This window comes from Pararge aegeria, chromosome 5, assembly GCF_905163445.1.
Source record: "Pararge aegeria chromosome 5, ilParAegt1.1, whole genome shotgun sequence".
NCBI lineage: Eukaryota > Metazoa > Arthropoda > Insecta > Lepidoptera > Nymphalidae > Pararge > Pararge aegeria.
Genome location: NC_053184.1, coordinates 3,774,682 through 3,792,479, shown reverse-complemented (window position 1 = coordinate 3,792,479; position 17,798 = coordinate 3,774,682). Strand labels below are relative to the sequence as shown.

At 33.7% G+C, this 17,798-nt stretch overlaps 1 protein-coding gene across 2 annotated transcripts in view; it reads right to left on the bottom strand.

Moving 5' to 3' along the window:
- Window positions 1–10,826: 10,826 nt before the first annotated feature.
- LOC120624123 (nephrin-like) overlaps window positions 10,827–17,798 on the bottom strand; it is a 269,981-nt gene continuing 263,009 nt past the window's right edge. For both annotated transcript variants that reach the window (XM_039890481.1, XM_039890480.1), the window contains exons 16-17: window positions 15,919–16,061; window positions 10,827–12,028 (exon numbers count right to left, since the gene is read on the bottom strand). In XM_039890481.1, the coding sequence (XP_039746415.1) occupies window positions 11,930–12,028; window positions 15,919–16,061 (242 nt within the window). In that variant the 3' untranslated portion in view covers window positions 10,827–11,929. The remainder of the gene's footprint in view (window positions 12,029–15,918; window positions 16,062–17,798) is intronic.

Sequence of the window (17,798 nt, the reverse complement as noted above, 5' to 3'; positions counted from 1 at the left end):
GAAATATACGCCAGATCGTGTATCTAGGTGGCCGAGTTTCAATGTATTCCAGTGTATCGTATATCATTCTACGTAGATTTGTATCTGTAACATAATATACCATTTGAAGTAGAGTAGGGGTACTCTATACGGGTCAGACTATATCAATCGTTACATCCATATGCAAGTGTATATAACTATCTGTATTTTATATGCTTCAACTAACATGGAGCAATAATTAGCACCATAAGGTAGGAATAGGAGAATAAGCTCACTTTAAAGAGTTATGACTCTTATTGTTACCTCTTGGAGCTAATTAACTACTAAAAAACTAAAGTTAAACAATTAGCCAACTTATTAATAAACTTTTCCTTTGCACTAAATTGTTTACAGTACACCTAAATAAAGGTTATTTACTCGTATACAGAACCGTTTAGAAAAATATAATATAATATGTACAAGTCAATTTGATTGCATTGGGTTGCACGAAAAACCAAACAAAAGTCGAACAAACATCATGCTTTTAAAGAAAATATTTCTTGATAAACTGTATTCTTTCCAATCCCTAACATTTTTTATCGAGTGGTACAACATAACAACTGAGCAAAGAAAGTTTAACTAACGCGATGGTAGACCACTGAAATAAATTGAAAATCAATTCTTTTTGTAACAAAAATGCAATTTAACAACAGTAATTTGTCTCCGTTAGTGTCATGCGCTGCATATGGAATACTTATTTTTTTTAATTGGTCATAAAATTTTGGTTTTTTTATATTATATTCTAAATTACTTCATCTCTTAAAGATTACTTTATCTCTACATTTTTGGACCCGTTTTTATTATTATTCAAATGCGAGAAATTTTCTCGGCGCTGTAAAAAAAGGTGAAAATTTCAATAGATCTCATTGACACAGATCAAACTGGGAATTACAATGTTGATAGATTGCCAGTGGAACGCGCCGTATTGATAGAGGACGGTCCAGTCAATGGTGGCGAGATAAATAGCCGGGCATTCAATGCTTAACAAATGGTCTTAACGCCTCGCCATCTCCCCGACGTGGACACAAACGTTTTATACGTCGGACCTGCATCAGCTACACAATGCTTTTAGGCACGGCCGTGTCGTTATTTATGAGCCAAATTTTTCTCTGATCCCTTACGAATAGAATGAAATCGATTCAATAGAATTTGATGAGCAAGTAACGTCCTTTTTCGTTACTAATACGAATTTATTGGTGTTTTCGTGACATAAAACCCGTTATTTCTTTATCCTTGTACAACATCTGCCAAAGCCCAGCTCGAGCTTTGAACCTCACTTGCTAGCGCAAGTCAGGTTCTTACGTTGACCTTCATAATTGACGACCGACTGGCGCAGTGGGCAGCGACCCTGCTTTCTGAGTCCAAGGCCGTGGGTTCGATTCCCACAACTGGAATGTTTTTCAGTTATATATATTTCTGTGAATGTTTTTCAGTGCTGGGTGTTTATCTGTATATTATAAGTATTTATGTATATTATTTATAGAAATATTCATCAGCCATCTTAGTACCCATAACACAAGCCACGCTTACTTTGGGGCTAGAGGGCGATGTGTGTTGTCGTAGTATATTTATTTTTTATTATTTTATTATTATTACTAACACAATGCTTATAGATACAGTCGTTAAGACAAAATTATACCTTTAAGATGTTGTTAAGCCGATCTGATCTTACACGAAATGGATTTTAGTGCTTTTTGTGACAGGGTTCGTCCACGGGGAATTGCTACCACCATGCTTATTTTTTTTTATTTAAGTTAGCCCTTGACTGCAATCTCACCTGTTGATCATAAATAATGCATTCTAAGATGGTTCATTAAGATGCTGTTAAGCCGATCTGATCCTAAACGAAATGGATTTTAGTAGTAGTAGAGCTTTTTGTGACAGAGTTCGTCCTCGGGGAAGTACTGCCACCATGTTTATATTTTTTCTTTTTATTATTTAAGTTAGCCCTTGACTGCAATCTCACCTGGTGGTCAGTGATGATGCAGTCTAACTGTTAAGGAGTATGGTAATCATACAACACTAAATCGCTTCTTTCTGCCGCTGAGCAGCATTGTTGCAATGCTGTGTTCCTGTCCACGTGCCCTTCAGGGCGTGATTGCCGGTGTAATTACAGGCGCATGACGCTTAACACTCTACTCCTCAGGTTGGACACAGAGCGGCACGTTGCAGGGCTTGCTCCTTGCATGCCCAGTAAAGTATTGCTGTATTTCTAGGCGATGGTTTTCCAATTACCATCAGATTAACCATCTGATTATTTATTTAGACAACGGACAGTCATGCACAAAAATAACAAAAAGACATCTAAAAATAAAATAGCATTAGCAAAAGACCCACATCATTGTCCACGAATTACTAAACTTATATTAAAAAAATAGGGCTACTTAAAAATTTTAAAAGAGATTAAAGTTATTACGTAAATAATAAATAATTCATCACTAACTGACTACTTAATACGACTTATTATTTATTTTTTTTATATTTCAGATTGCTTATTACCAACTTCTTGAAATTACTTACACTAGTTGCATGAATGTCAACGTCGCCAAAGTGTTCGTTATACATCTGTGTCATTCTAAACATTGGTGAGCGTTTACCTGCATTAATTAGTGCGGCATTTTGTGGTAGCAAAAAATCTGATATGTTCTGCAGCTACGTACAGAAGTTCTAAGCACGAGTAGAAGAGCTTCCGAGTACTATAAAAAAAAACTTACTGGGATTCGAACTCTGCTCCGGGAGAGTGAAGCCGATGTACTAACGTTTTTTTTATTGGTCATCTTAAGAGTTAAACAATTAACAACAACTAGGTGACAAGGTATAAATTAATGATATTCATTTTAAAAACCATTTTTTTTTATTTGAGTTGCAATCGCTACCACAAAGCAAGTTTATGATTACAACTTGTTCATAGATGACATACCAGATCCCCACGCAACATTCTCACTGATTAAGTTATTTTAAAACAAAATTCTTTAAAGTTGCCCTTACATACCAATTCGTATTTTCAAATTCAAATTCAAATTCAAAATTTCTTTATTCATGTAGGCCTATCACAGGCACTTATGAAGCGTTCATACATAATTGTTTAAATAATTGTAACGGGATGGTGATAACTTCGTTCGCCAACTTAAATCTAAAGCTACGAGGGTTCCAAACGCGCCCTGGTCTAAGAAGAGCCCACAACAAACTTAGCCGGGTAAATTTATTTTTTTGTTATCACCATCTTCCAGTAAATTTAAATTAAGCTATGAAGCTAGAGCAATTCACACCCAAGTTTTTTTATCGTTTAAATAATCCTTAATGTTATAATAGGATTTTTCTGTAAGCTTACGTTTTATATAAACTTTGAACTTATTGAGAGACAACTCAAAGATTTCATTTGGTAATTTGTTATAAAATAATATACAATTGCCCTTGAATGAATTTGCAATTTTGTGTAGCCTAGTAAACTGCACAACGAGTTTATTTTTGCTTCTAATATTTATATTGTTACAGTGCATTTTCTTTTTAAATTTTGATATATTTTTATGGACATAAATTAAATTTTCATATATGTACTGACTATGCACCGTCATTATTTTAACTTCTTTAAATTTATCCCTTAATGACTCTCTTGGGCCCATTTTATATATCGCACGAACAAGCCTTTTCTGCAGGACGAAAATAGAATCTATATCAGCAGCATTACCCCATAATAAAATGCCATAGGACATAATGCTGTGAAAATAACTAAAATAAACAAGCCTAGCAGTTTCTATGTTTGTCATATGACGAATCTTTTTTACCGCGTATGCTGCAGAACTAAGTCTATTCGCTAAATTATTTATATGTGGGCCCCATTGAAGCTTAGCATCTAAAGTTATTCCTAAAAAGATTGTCGTATCCACCAAATCCAACTCCTCATTATTAAGTTGTACAATGGTTTTTACGTGTTTAACATTCGGTAGTGTGAATTTAATACTCTTCGTTTTTTTTCCGTTAAGAGCTACTTTAGCGAGACATATGTTTACATCGTCAAGATTTTTTTCACGACGTTTAATTTTAAACATCAATGATGTATCATCAGCAAACAATACTATCCCGTGATTGTCCTCAGCTAGGTAAGGAAGGTCATTCATGTAAATGAGGAATAGGAAGGGTCCTAATATAGATCCCTGGGGTACACCAATTTGCACAAATGACCCGTTAGACCGCTTTCCGTTCACGTCAACTTTTTGAATTCTATCATTAAGATAGGAAATCATTAAATCTAGAGCTATGCCCCGAATTCCATAGTGGTGTAGTTTCCTGATTAATGTTTCATGTCGTACACAATCGAAAGCCTTGGACAAGTCACAGAAGACGCCAAGTGCGTCCCGTGACTTCTCCCAGGCTTCAAATATATTTTTTACTAACTCAACACCAGCATCGGTTGTTGAGCGACCCCGTGTAAAACCAAATTACATATATTTGTATTTCGTACTCTGAATAGAGCTAGTTATACCTAAACATTCAAATAGTCTTACACAACATCCCTTTGGACTAAATAGCAAAAACTAACTAAGATTATGCTTGGTTGGTAACAATCATCCGCATTCCCGCTGTCACCTTATACGGTTGCCTTCAGCTTAGAATTAATTGTTACTGAGTTTGCACACACAAAAGCAGAAAAATAAAGCGACAATAGATTAAATAAAAAATATACTACTTTAGGTGCGCAAGGCGGTCTTATCGCTAAAGCGATCTCTCCCGGAGAATCTTTGGCAAAAGTAGTTGTTATAAGGAACGGGTTGGTGCGGCAATAAAAATTTATAGCTAAATAAAATAATAATGTTTTTTTTTTGATCTGAAGATGTACACAAAGTTAAAATATATATCAGTTCTCTACGATTTAATTGCATAAAGATGCGGCCTCCTGTTTAGCTGGAGTATCTTTAACCGAACATCGTCGGTTGGATGTAACTATCCACGGCTGAAACCTCCAACCATACCAGACAAGAGAGATTAAGCCCGAGACCTCACAGAATTTTGAATTTTTTGAATTTTGATGAATATTTTTATGAAAGTTATACATAAATACTTATAATATACAGATAAAAACCCAGACACTGAAAAAAAATCACGTTCATCATACAAACATTTTCCAGTTGTGGGAATCGAACCCCCGGCCTTGGACTCAGAAAGCATGGTCGCTGCCCACTGCGCCAGTCGGCCGTCCCTAAGGTAGCCTATCCGCCTATGACTGCAATCTCACCTGGTGTTGGGTAAATCTTCGAAGCACGTCAGGTATAAGAAAACGAACGTGGTCTCCATGGCTCGAGAGAACGTTAAGCCTTTATTCCTCATTCATCAATAGACTACTAACAGTCACCTGCTGGGCTTCTCCCAAGGGGAGGGTTTGCTCACAATCACCAAGCTGGACGGACGGTTAGATGGTAGTTGTGGCAAAGAGGACGCTTTTCTCCGTTATGTTCCTTAGTCACCTCGTACCACACTCGCGGGAAGAGGATGGGTGGTGACAACTGTATTCTCATCTCACCACCACACGTTACGTCATTTCCCAATATTCACTGTTTTATAATCGATAAAATCACCAACCCACATCGGAGTACAAGGGTGTGGCTAAGCTCTAGTTTCTCTTCACTATGATGTATTAATGAGAAACTGTGATAGCTCAGTGGGTTTCCCTTTCGACGGGACTGAATTCGATCCCCAGCACGCACCTGTAACTTTTCAGAGTTACGTGCGTTTTTAATTGAAGCCATCACTTGCTTGCTTCATATCACTTGCTTTAACGGTTTTCCATGACGTTCTCCGTCGAGTCTACTTATCCCTGGCCCAAGTGCGGATTAGTAGACTAATTAGAATTTGGCCATTTTTCTGATAGGAGTCCCGAGCTCTGTTGTGCACCGGTAGAAGGTTGATAATGATGACGATGATGAAAGAATGCTCATCCGTAGGAGATTAACAGGCTGAGGAGATAATACTTCATGAAATACTAGAATCTCATCACTTAGGGAAAGGAAATTTTATGAGAATAAAAACATATCAAAAATAAGTTTGAGTCACTTTAATGAAGACATATAAAAAAATGCTGTTCGTTTATTTAAAACATTTCACAATTTTATTCTTTTCACAATTGAATATCATAAGTGCATCCGTATATTCATAAATTCATTAAAATGTTACATGAGCAATTCATTTAATTTAATCTCCCGAGATAAAGTTAAAACAATGTTGTAACTAAGGCTTTGTTCACATTGATCTCACAGTACGTGGTTACCGTGATTCCACCAATTAAAATTCAATATTGTTTTAATTGATGATTTTTTTTGTGTACTTCTAAGCCAATTTCGATGCGGTTTTTTACGTTATTAAGAGCATGTTCTTCTTTATCAAGTGAATAAGAAGAGTATATTTACCTTACATTCGAAGAACAGAGACAAAAAGTGGCATTTCCTTATGATAATTATTTCGTTATGCTATCGTTTTTTAAATGAGACCTTGGTTTAAAGGAATTCAAAATGTTCATACAACTAATGTCTTTTCAAGTAATATATTGGCTGTTTTATTAATTGTACCTGAAGATTGAGTTAAATTTAAGTAAGTCGTAAGGAAATATCTTTCTTAGGGTCTGTTCTTCGAAGTTTAGGTAAACATACTCTACCTATTCCGATCACTGGTTATAAGCCAATAAAGTGCGCTGCCGTAGTGCACTGACGTGGTGCTTTTTTTAAAAACAATACATTTGAAGATTTTTTTATATAATTTACGAACATAACTCAGTAAATCACTCAAACACTCAGCTGTACTAAACGAAATAACAACAAAAACATCTTGAAATAAATCGCATTTTGATTTTACAAGGTCTTTGGTTTAGTTCTTTGTTAAACTTAATTAAAATTAAACAAAAGAATATTATCTTTGGCAACGATGTCTCGAATATTGAGTCATCTAAATTGGTGATACATTTGGGTTGCATAAATGCAAAAGTAAAGTAAACTTGTAGGTATAAAAACAGTGACATTCTGCAACTATTAAAACTGAAACGAGAAGTAAAAAGTATTCTTGCAGGACTGATACAATATAACTGTCAATTTCGTGTAGCTTTTATACAACAGAATTATTGAAATTCGATTTATTTTTGTTTGCATTAATTTTTTAAGTTTCGAACGATTATTTTTTTTGTATAATAAGACGTGATATAATCATAAATAACAAATATGTGGGCAAGCACTTGTTTTTAAGATTAATGTATTTTGGTATAAAATTTTACCTACATTTACGTACTCGGCCTGTGTAGTCTACGGCCTAAGCCCTTCTCTTTTTGGAGGAACCGTGCCCTGTAGTGGGTATCTAATAGGTGATGATGATAACATTTCTGGTGAAGTGCTATCTTAGTTATTGATTCGTGTTTAAACATCTTTGTAATTGATAACACACGTTATTGACAAGTGGGTGAACACACGCATATCACAATGAACAGATTTGTCTAATCTATGCTTATAATAAAACTGTAACTGGAAGATTTCTGTACATTTAATATATTTTCAAAATTTTGTTTGGGGGAATTTTGATTAGGATGCTTTATAATCGATACTGAGCCCAAAACAGATTTTTATTTAATTTTTGTCCGTCTGTCTGTCTGTCTTTCTATCTGTCTGTCTGTCCTTATCCTTTTTTAGAGATTTCGATGCTTGCAATGAACGGTAAACATTACGCCACAACGACGAAAACAAAGTATGTCGGAATTGAATACAAATGAAATGAAAATACAAGTTATTGTAAACCTAACAGAATTAAATTATAAACAATAACAATAAATATAACACACAGGTAAATTGTTTCTTTAAAGTTCCAAAAACAGTCCGCGACAACATTAAGTATATTTTTTAAGGTTGACTCATACGCGGACGAAGACGCGCGGGTCCGCTAGTGCGAAATAAAAGCGATGATATTATCTAAGTTTGAAATCTTTGGTTATTTGTACCAGTAATTTTAGTATCAAAGTTTCATTGGTTGTTTGAGAGCTTTTCTTGCAAATGTCAACTAATTGCGACAAGTTACGATATTATTACCAAAGGGTGAGGTTCCCAGTTCAATTTCCCAGAAAGTTACTCTGGAAAATGTCGCTTTGATATTACGAAATTAGGTATAATAACGGAAGCACACTTATTTTACAAGAAGCGCAGCGTCGGACTGAGTTGCATTTTATAAGTGTGTGCGCTATGTCAACGGTAAGATTTGGGCCGTAAGTAAGGTCTTAAGGCTCTTGATTACGGTCCGGTTTTTAAAGGTGTCGTACTTATTTGCCATTCAGTAGAATGATTTATGCGTAAGGTTGTATATGACAGGAAGAGAAGATGGAAATAATAAAATATTCTAACATGTGATAGTCATCAAATTCCAAATTAATTAGTTATATGCTACACACAATTGATAAACCGTAGCTTATGGCGGCAAAAAAAAAAAATCCAAAACGATGCACTTCGCAAACTTAAGCTTTTGTTCACCAATACGAGACAGTAAAAAGCAACTCCCAATGAATATTATATTTATGATCGTTTTGCAAAGAGTGGCATCTTAATTCTGTATTTTTATTATTAGATAGACAACGATTTCACCGATTCATAGCCTATTTGCGTGCCTTTTTTATTTGGTAGTCTGCTCTCGAATAGTTGTTTTTACTTGAGTATTTAATAAGCTTTAAGTTACCTTAAATAATACGATTTATTGTAACACATTAAATAAATTGTTTAGCTTTCACGGTTGTCATACAAATTTATTTACGACGTGAGATTATATAAAAAAATCGCTTCTACATGGAAGCAGTAAAACGGATAGTTATTGAATGAAAAGTTAAAGTATTTATAAATAAGGTGATCGGGTAGCTCGCCCGATTTTAATTTTATATTATGAAATCGATAGTTTTATTATCAGAACTGTCAGTGCTTCAACCCACACTAATTAAAGACAATCAAAATAAACTGAAGGGTACTTAGCTAGAAGAATGCATGTCCAATGTTGAGTTGCTTGGGATAAAGTTGAATGAAAATCTAGCAACTCATAAAATGATAACTTTAGTTTCGATGCTTTTTTTTCAAATTACATTTTATTGCTACGTGTTTGATTCGAGACGAGCGATGTTTTCCTGTGGCCCTCAGCATTTAAACAGAGCACACGTTTCGTAATTTTTCAAATAAATCGCAACTAGAATTGTTTATTTATTTATTTCTCCGGCTAGTTGGTTAAGCTCACTGACGTTTGACAGTGAATAAAAATAAAAGAACCACATAATTTTAGTGTGTATTATTTTGCACACAAAGTGATTATGTGTTAAAGTAAAAGGCGACTATCAAGTTGCTGTTTTTAGTTGTCATTATTTATGAAAAAATGTACCTACCTTAACACATCGTTCAAAACATAATAAAGTTTAAAGTTACACCCCGCTGTATTTATGATTCTCCTTATTACAATTTTCTTCAAATAGTATTATTACACTAAAAAAATAAATAAACGTAAGTGCTCATTATAATTTTGTTAGTTTCATTTTTCATAATAAATAATTTTATTCACTAATGAAATATACAACTGTATTTTTACTTCTTAATAAATCTTTAAAGAAATTTTTGATTATTTTATTACAATAAATAGAATTTAATTATTATTTATTGTAATAATTATTAAATATTTTTTCATTGACATGCATCTTACAATTACTTTTAACTTATTCGTTTTAAAGTATTATTTATTTTTGTACATTTAATACATCATTAACTATTTTGATCTTATTACAATTTATTTTATTGTAATAATGTAACATAAATCAAAACTAATGGTAATCGGGTTATATAAAATTGTTTACGCTTAAAATTGACAATTTATGGAAAATACTATTTTCAGAAAATAACTGATTAAGAGTACAAAATTGCTCTAATTACCTATAGAATTAATTATCTAATAGTCAAAATTCAAAGTAAATACCGTTACAAAATCATTTATTATAAATTTTTCTACTCATACATAATTGTTTATTTTCCGACGTCTCGACGTAGAGTTTTTAACTGCTGTAACTTTAAGGTTATCTATATATTTACAAAATTCGTTAAATCGGTTCAATTAATTAGTTTACAATAAATATCAAGTTCAATAAAAATCCTCTTACACCCTTAAATTAAACTAGTAGTATAGATTTATTTACATGTCTTTACTTATCAGTCATAGCTTTGCTCTAAAACACCGCGACATACGTTCTATAAAAGTGTGTGATTTTAAACACATCAAAGTGCTTTAAGTTAATTCTAGAAGTAATTAAAGTTATATTTGCTGGAAAATAACTTGAACACATTTGACGTAGAGACTCGCTCTTTACGCATATTGTAAATCCTAGAAAGGAACAAGACATTATTATTCAAGTTTTTGCTTCTAACGTAAAGATAAGTAGAAGTAAAGTTAGTAAAAGAAAAACACGATAAAAACATCAATCTGCTATTAAAAAAAGATAAATGTTAAAAAAAACTTAAACCTAAGTATAGAGCAGCAGTCTATTTACTCTATTCAACTTCTTTATATTTAATAATAAAGACACAATAAGAATTTTATGTAATTCCAAACTGGTTGCGTTCCAGACTTGTTTTTTTGTGTTTATTGGATTTGCTATAACTTCACGAAATATTGGCAAGCATAATACAAAAATTGAAATTCATAAACACCTTGCGTTTTGGGTAGTTAATTCTTATTTAACTATTAGAGTATGAAATAATATAGTAATTTGTTAGTAACAAATAATATATATTTGACGTTCATTTATCTCACAAAGACCCAGTTGCAATAATGCATATAACGAAAAAATCACATATCTTCATGGTTTTTCCAATATTTTTTAAATTGGTCAAAGTTACAATATCCGAAAAGAGTCTTGATCTAGATTTAAAATTGTAATAATTTAATAATTTATTTTATACTTTAACCATTAAATAATATGATTCTTATTGATTCAATTAATCCTACATAAAAACTCTTACTTTTACGACTTTAAGCCGACAATATCGTAACTAATGTACATTTTACTTAAATTTACATTTTAATAATGTTGCGACTTTAAAAACCTCACTTTTATACAAACATTGAAAAGAATGGTCACATTGGCCAGAAATTACTGATTGTAATTTTTTTTATCAAGAAATTCAAATATAAGCCAGAGTTTAGGGAAATCGATTCAGCATTTAATTCAAGTGACCACGTTAAGAATTGGTTTGGAGCTATTATATACTCGTATAGTATACATGTAATTAGAGCACTGTTGAGGGCTAAGTCACATAATGCCAGAGAAATATAAGCAGTATGACTTTATATATGTGTACGTCAATTTCATCAGTTGAAAATAATATTATAATATTGTAGTTATAGTTTGAAAATACTACAGCTGCAATAAAACAGCGGTCATACTCTGGTATTGTATAAGTTACATCTAAGATAAAGTAACTATTGCGTCTCTATTTAACAATGATAACGACAGTAATAGTCATAATGACCGGAACCGACGCCCAAAGGCAAACAATAAAACTCACAGTCAAATGTGCGATTAACATTTAACTAGCACGCAGAGTGAATGATACAGATAAATACATTATCAAAGCTGTACATTGGTCGTATAGTAGTCATTAGTCAAAATATTTAGCAAAAAATCTTACGAGATTCTTTAATACATTGTCTTTTGAAAGAAAGACATAATCTGGCATGTAACATTTTATTCTGATATTTAAATAATAGATGATGTTTTAGTATTCGTGAAACCCATAATCAAAAAGAAACTATTACGAAATATGGTACTCGAAAGGCGGACAGCATTTATTAAGCAATGCCGTAATAGTATAACAGTCAGATTTTTGAGAGTCGCAACGTAGCTTAAATCTTATTTCCACTAGAAACGTTACACACAACTTTCTTGATGCGCTGCCAACAGCGGGGTTCGAGTGGTCACGACCTCTCGATGTGACCTCAGAGTTCCATTTACGCCGTTGCGGTCACCCTGTAACAAATATTTTATGTTAATCGGTTTCAGTTTCACACGCTGCAATTGTAGAGTTAATTTTCAGGAATATTCGACGCAGATTTAATATTCAACCATTTTATTAAACTACTCGTTTAATTAATAGCAACATACGGTATTGGATAGAAGCAGGCACTACATTGGATAGAACAGCACGGAATAACTGGAAATATGTAGGTTGGTTATGTTTGACTACGGATCCTGGCCCTTGAATCTTATTCGAATTGGACTAAAAATTGATAGGATTTTTTCTGACAAGAATATCACAGTTCCAGTAAGGAGTTACGAAAATAGCCTTGTCAACGCCCGTGCCTTGAAGAGCACTTTAAACCGGCTCCAGTTATTGGTGGTCACCGTATCTGTAACGGCTTTCGCCTTATTATTGGGAGGACCGAGTTGACGATGAGTCACGATGTTTTCCTTCACCTTTAAAACAAGTGATATTTGAATTGCTTAAATTAAAAGTGCACATTACCCCGCAAAGTTAGAGATGCGTACCGGAAATTTAACTCAGTCCCCTCATAAGAAATTACAAAGCCCTAATCACTAGGCTATCACCGCAAAAAGTTTGGGGAACTCGAATTAATATTCTCATTTATATTTATTTTTAATTTCGAAATTAAATATTATGCGAAACAAAAACTAATAAGAGGACTATGCGATGAATTCAAAGAATTTCTTATCACAGACAACATAGGCAGCGGAATTTATATTAAATTACCTACATTATTAGGTATTCGAGTACTTGGTGTGAAAAAAAGAAAAATATTTTTTTTCATCACCGAATAAAGAAATATGGAAGAATTATTATTAGGATTTTGAAGCTGAATGTTTTATTAGTAATTATTGTTTTATTAACATAATCAATTCACCACCTCTCTTTGGGTGTTGGCAGTTGAACTTGTTGCTTTATTACTGTCTGTAAATTATATATTAAAATCTACTTTTATATATTATGTATATTTTATACTTATATATTACGTATATTTATTTAAATTATCTTTGTATTAGTATCTATACGTTTTGGTATTTATGTATATATTACTTGGCACTATCCCGTTTTCTTGCTCTAAGTCCTTTCTACAAAGGTTGCCTGTAAGAGATTGCTTGCAGCAATACGGCCGCCTTTGCATGTCTACATTGTTTACTGTTTCATTAATGTTTCTTTTCCTATATGTGTGTTAAACGTGCAATAAAGTGTTTCATCTTCTTCTTTTTCAATTTTACACAAAATAAAGAGATTGAGATCTCAAACCGACCACGCAGCTGCGATGCGGATTGGGGACTTTATCTATTACATGTCAGTGAAAATAACCGATATCAAAGACTTAACAAGCTGCAGAAGCTATAAAAACCTGTTACTACTAACTTCTAAAAAGTTCCAAAAATCGCAATCTCTAAAGCGCAATATTTTATTCTTAACCTCATTGTAGATATCCTAGTGGGTAAGTTTCGGCTTCCCTTTCGGAGGGCCCGAGATCGGTACCCAGCACGCACCTCTAAGTTTTCAGAGTACTGTGCGTTTTTAATTTAAGCAATTAAATATCAATGCTTAGCGGTGAAAACATTGTGAGTAACCTACATGTCTGAGAGTTCTCCATAATGTTCTCAAAAGAATGTTCAGTCTACAAATCCGAACTTGTTCATCCCTTTAATTGTGAGAAGAAATCCGTCCCCTGTAGTCAAATACAAATTCCAAATTCATTTATTTCAGGTAGGACAATTTTGTAAGCACTTTTGAAACGTCAAGTCAGTCTGTTTGTACTGACGCAACTACTGACTGGTTCGGAAGCCAGATTCCACCGCGAAGAGCCGGCAAGAAACTCAGCAGATTGCTATTTTTCAACATCATTTTACAGTTTACAATGTTTTAAATTTACTATCTTGTGAGAGATGAGAACGGAATTTGCTTCCAAGCAGCCTTTTCGTTCAGAATTCATCAATCGTAGTGGGGCGTTAATGGGTTAACGATGATGGCATGTTGGATTCTGGGAGTTACATGGGTTGTTTCCATTCACATTTTCCGTCGAGGTAGTAATAAAAAAAAACTAAAATTGTTGATGAATAGAATGCACAGGTGAATAAATGAATAAATAAACTATTCTAGGAAAACACAGCTCCCAGTAGGGGAACTATTTTTTTAAAACTGCTAATTGCTAACTTAGATAAAATAAGAAACATCTGACTCGGAATCGAGTATTTATGTTAATTATGTACGTATTGACTTAACGAACAAATTAACATTACTAACTGCTAACTGATTATTATGCAAATCAAAACAAACACAAGTCAAGATACGACTGTTTCAATGAAATCACAATGGGCTAACCAAGCGTTCTTTTCTTGTTATTATTGTTTAGTCAAAATTAAATATTATTAATAGTAAGTAAACTATTAAATTATTTTGTATCTAATTTTAAGTATGACGAAGCTTTAACTCTGTGCTGAATTTTGTCAAGATTAAAAATCACTTTCATCCATTTAAGATTTTAAGAAAAGCACAGGTTCCGCAGACTTTAAATTTAACATGAAATTACCGAACTTATCCTTTTTTGTTAGTATTTTTAACCGACTTACAAAAATGGAGATTCTCAATTCGGTTGTATTTTTATTTAAGTTTGATAGCTCAAAACTCTGTCATTTATACATTTTTTTTTTTCAAATCGGTGCGATTCGAGTCTTCCTTAAAGTAACTTGAAAATTTGTTATAGAAAAGCACCAGGTCAAGTAAAGCTGATGATGAAGACCACGGATGGTCGGATGGTCCGGAACTACACCATAATATGTATTAGAATGGTTGCGTTTCGATTATGGTATATAGTAGGTAAGCAATTTATGCTCGTCACAATAAACAAGCTGATGATCGCGGCACAGTGCCGCAAGAACTCCTCAAGCATTAACGCCCCGGGTTCGGGAGAAGCAATATTTTGTAGAGGGTTATGAATAGTTGGCATTCATCTATTATTACTTAGATAATATGATTGCAAATCTAACCACTAAAAAGCGTGATTTTTTTTTTTTAATTTTTGTCAATAAAAAAGAGTCTTTGTAATACCAGCAAATGTTTTACAAAGGTGATTTTTTTTCGTCTAAAATTATTTTTATTCATACTATCATTCAGCTATTATTATTTAGATAGATTGCAAAACTAACCACAAAAAGCGTGAAAAATAATTTTTGTCAAAAAAAAACAAACAGACTTTGTCACCAAAGCAAATGTTTTACAAAGTTGATTTTTTTTGCTTGTTTGTTTAAATGCTTTTTATCTATAGTTTAATCGAGTCGAGTGTGTGTGTTATGTGAAGAATTCAGCCATTCTTTCTATTATCTCATATATCAGCATTAAAATTTAGTATTAGAGGTTGTATATTTGAAAAAAAAAAACCTATTTTAACGTTTAAATACGTACGACATTTTACAGAATGAGAATGGATGTGAATAAACCAGTGATGGTACTGTTTTATAGGTAAAAACTCTACTCCCTTAATTAACATAAGTTCAATGTTCAATGTAAACATGCAAGAACAAAACGTACACGTGGCATCCCACCATATGTACCTACTTACGCGACGCTTGTTTTCTCTAACACGGTGCTGTGAATTTTGCAGCTATTCCTAGTATGCGGACGCGTGAGACGTGTTAAGCAGTCTGTTTAAATGTTTATAGTAAACATTACCTTTGTTAGTTTAACGTAATTAATTTAACGTTTGTCCTAAAGTAAGATCTTGCGTCGAAAACTTTTTTCTTTTGTTTCAAACATGTGAGTCCGTTACCACCTAAGACTGCATCATAACTTACCAGCAGGTGTGACTGCAGTGAAGGACTACCTTGCAGTGGAAATAAAAAAGCTACCATTTCAATGTTCTTACCGGTAACTCGTGTTGTGTATGAGGTAACACAGGCGAGGTTGGAGATTGCGTCCGCGTCAAGCTGTGTGAACTAGTGGAGTTCTTGGCTTCAGACTTGGCTACAACCGCTGAATATTGTGGCGGGTCAGGTGGACAGTCTATACCTGTACAGACATAATAAATTTATTAATAAACCATAAACCATCCACGAGTTTTAATAATTAAACATCTTAAATCTTAACATGGATCTTTTTTTTTTTTAATCACGTCTAGCAATATACATCAGCATCATCATCATATCAAACCATTACCGACCCACTATAGAGCATATGTGTCGTCCCACAATAAGAAGGGGCTGAGGCTGTAGTCCACCACACTGGGTCTGTGCGGATTGATGGATTCCACACACCTTTGAGAACATTTTACAGCAGGTTGCAGATTTCCTGAGGAACTCTCAGGCATGCATACTCACGATGCTTTCATTCACCATTGAAGCGAGTGATTTTAATACATTATACAGAAGCGGTGATAGCCTAGTTGGTAAGGCTTCGGATTTACTTTCGTGGAGACCGAGTTCGAGCCCCGGCATGCACCACTAACTTTTCAGAATTATATGCGTTTTTTTATCTAGCAATTTAAATATCACTTGCATAAGACGGTGAAGGAAAAAATTGTCAGGAAACATGCATGCTCGGGAGTTCGCAATAACGATGCATGCTCGTTTAGCCTATAAGTGGGGTGAACAGCATTATAAAACAATTGTTAAATGTGTCCATATATTAAGATAGGTTGTATACACGTTGGCTTCCTAATAAATAAATATTTAATCCACACTTTTCCAGCGTGTTAGACTACGGCCTTAACCCTTCCTTCTCATTCTGACAGGAGACCCATGCCTTATAGTGGATTGGTAATGGGGTTGAGGATAATGAAGATGATACTACGTTATACTATATTATATGTATTTGACTGAACCCATCCGGGGAAGTACTACCGCTATGCTTATTACAGCCAAGCAGCAACGCTGTTTTCTGGTCTAAAGAGCTTGGTTTCTGGTGTAATAAGAGGTTTATGAGGCTGACACCTACGCTTTAGGTTAATGGACATAAAGCGGTACATTGTAGGAAATTTTCCCTGCATGCCCTGCGAAGTGTTGCTTTGTATATAAGCGATAGTTTTCTACTTGATAATTATAGATTTTCTACTTGATATTTATTTAGATGTTAATAAATATCACAAATATAGAGAGTCACAATTCGATAACAGTTTAAATTACAGTAGACTAAATATTGCTACCATCCAAATGATAATAAATAACACATTCAATCATACACAGAGTTAGAGGAACGTGGCAAAATTTCAAAAACGCATTTGTTCCGCAAACGTTCGCAATAAACCCGGCGCGTCACAGATGTTGTTAGATAAATTGCACTAGAATTTTAAAACCAATTCCATTGTTATACGGCGCTGTCGCCTGGCTTCGGAACTTTGCTTATTAGCTGAATACACTACTGTTCTTTCTTTCATCCATTAGAGTAGTGTTTCTCAGAGTGGGCAATAAGACAAGAAGGCCCGCTTTCCACAAGAGCGGATAGGAGCAGAAACGATAGGTTAGGCTGTTATGTTATTAAATAATATAACAGCTATCATTTTCATAATATCTTCTATCTGCTCCACTTCGGTAGGCACTGTTCTAACTGTGAGTAAAAGAAATGTTTTATTTGTTTCGATTATTCTAATAACACTAGACTGTTCTTGTAGAAATACTCGGAGGCGATATTTCTTTTTAAGTTGCCATTGAGCTTTTTTGACCGAACTTACCTGGAGAAGGCACATGAAACTTAACAAATACGCCTTTGTTGATCTCGTTCCTTGCATGTATAGTGATGCTTCGTGTATAG